General features: G+C 36.8%; 1 protein-coding gene across 1 annotated transcript; it reads right to left on the bottom strand.

Moving 5' to 3' along the window:
* Positions 1 to 235: 235 nt before the first annotated feature.
* On the bottom strand, positions 236 to 1,107 carry LOC138869007 (secreted RxLR effector protein 161-like). Its single transcript, XM_070146593.1, has 2 exons — positions 1,024 to 1,107; positions 236 to 682 (listed from the first exon to the last, which is right to left on the bottom strand). The coding sequence occupies exons 1-2, from the start codon at positions 1,105 to 1,107 to the stop codon at positions 236 to 238; spliced, it is 531 nt and encodes a 176-aa protein (XP_070002694.1).
* Positions 1,108 to 1,393: the final 286 nt, after the last annotated feature.

Raw genomic sequence — 1,393 nt, 5'->3', positions numbered from 1 at the left:
GGCTGCCACTTTTATTATTCTTAGAAAAGAATACTGTAGCTAAATTGTCACAGAAGATTCTTAATGGCCTTGAAATGGAATCGACAACCCTAAGGCCGGAAATAAAGTTTTTTAACTATAATGCTTGTGATGTAGCTTCATAGCATGCTATAAATTCAGCTTCCATTGTGGATGTTGCAACAATGGTTTGCTTGACACTTTTCCAAGACACAACACCTCCAGCAAGAAGAAAAATTTATCCTGAAGTGGATTTACCAGTGTCTTTGCATCCACCCAAATCAGAGTCTGAATATCCAATCACCTCCAATGAGTCAGAGTATTTGTATGTGAGCTTAAAATCTTTGGTTTCTTGCAAATATCTCAAGACCCTTTTACCAGCTTTCCAATGGTCAAGACCAGGGTTACTTTGATATCTGTTAAGCATTCCTACTGCAAAAGCAATATCAGATCTAGTACAGACTTGTGCATACATAAGGCTCCCAACAAGCGAAGCATATGGAATGTCTTTCATTTGCTCCTTTTCCAATGCATTTTGTGGACATTGATTCAACGAGAATTTGTCACCTTTAATTATGGGTGCTGCTATAGGTGAACAGTTCTTCATCCCAAATCTTTCCAGAATTCTTTCAATGTAGGCCTTTTGAGACAGTCCAAGTAATCTTTGGGATCTGTCTCCATGAATCTTTTGAGACAGTCAATGACATAAGAGGCTTCACCCATATCCTTCATCTCAAAATTCTAGATGGGGAACTGTTTAGTCTCGTGCAACAATCCCAAGTCACTACTTGCAAGGAAAATATCATCCACATATAGGACTAGAAAAATATTTTTGCTCCCACTTATCTTAAGGTATATACACAGATCAATGATGTTCTTCGTAAATCCAAATGAAGAAACAACATTATGAAATTTAATATACCATTGGCGGGAAGCCTATTTTAGCCCATAAATGGATTTATTCAACTTGCAAACAAGGTGACTTTTGTCCTTATCACAAAATCCTTCAGGCTGACACATGTATACCTCCTCTTCAATATCTCCATTCAGGAAAGTTGTTTTCACATCCATTTGATGTAACTCTAAATCAAAATGAGTTACTAATGCCATGATTATTCTCAATGAATCCTTCTTTGATACTGGAGAGAAGGTTTTATGTTAATCAATGACTTCCCTTTGAGTAAAACCTTTGGCTACAAGTTGGCTTTATATCGTTCGATATTACCAGATGAGTCTCTTTTAGTTTTAAAGACCCACTTGGAACCTATGGTAGAGGATCCCTTTGGTAATTCGACGAGATCTCAGACTTTATTTTTAGCCATAGATTTTAACTCTTCTTTCATGGCATCATACCAAAGTATGGAGTTTTCTCCACTCATGGCTTGTGAAAATAGAA

Source organism: Nicotiana sylvestris, chromosome 5 (assembly GCF_000393655.2).
Source record: "Nicotiana sylvestris chromosome 5, ASM39365v2, whole genome shotgun sequence".
Taxonomy (NCBI): domain Eukaryota; kingdom Viridiplantae; phylum Streptophyta; class Magnoliopsida; order Solanales; family Solanaceae; genus Nicotiana; species Nicotiana sylvestris.
The sequence above is the reverse complement of the archived record's forward strand: the minus strand, read 5'-3'. Positions and strand labels throughout refer to the sequence as shown.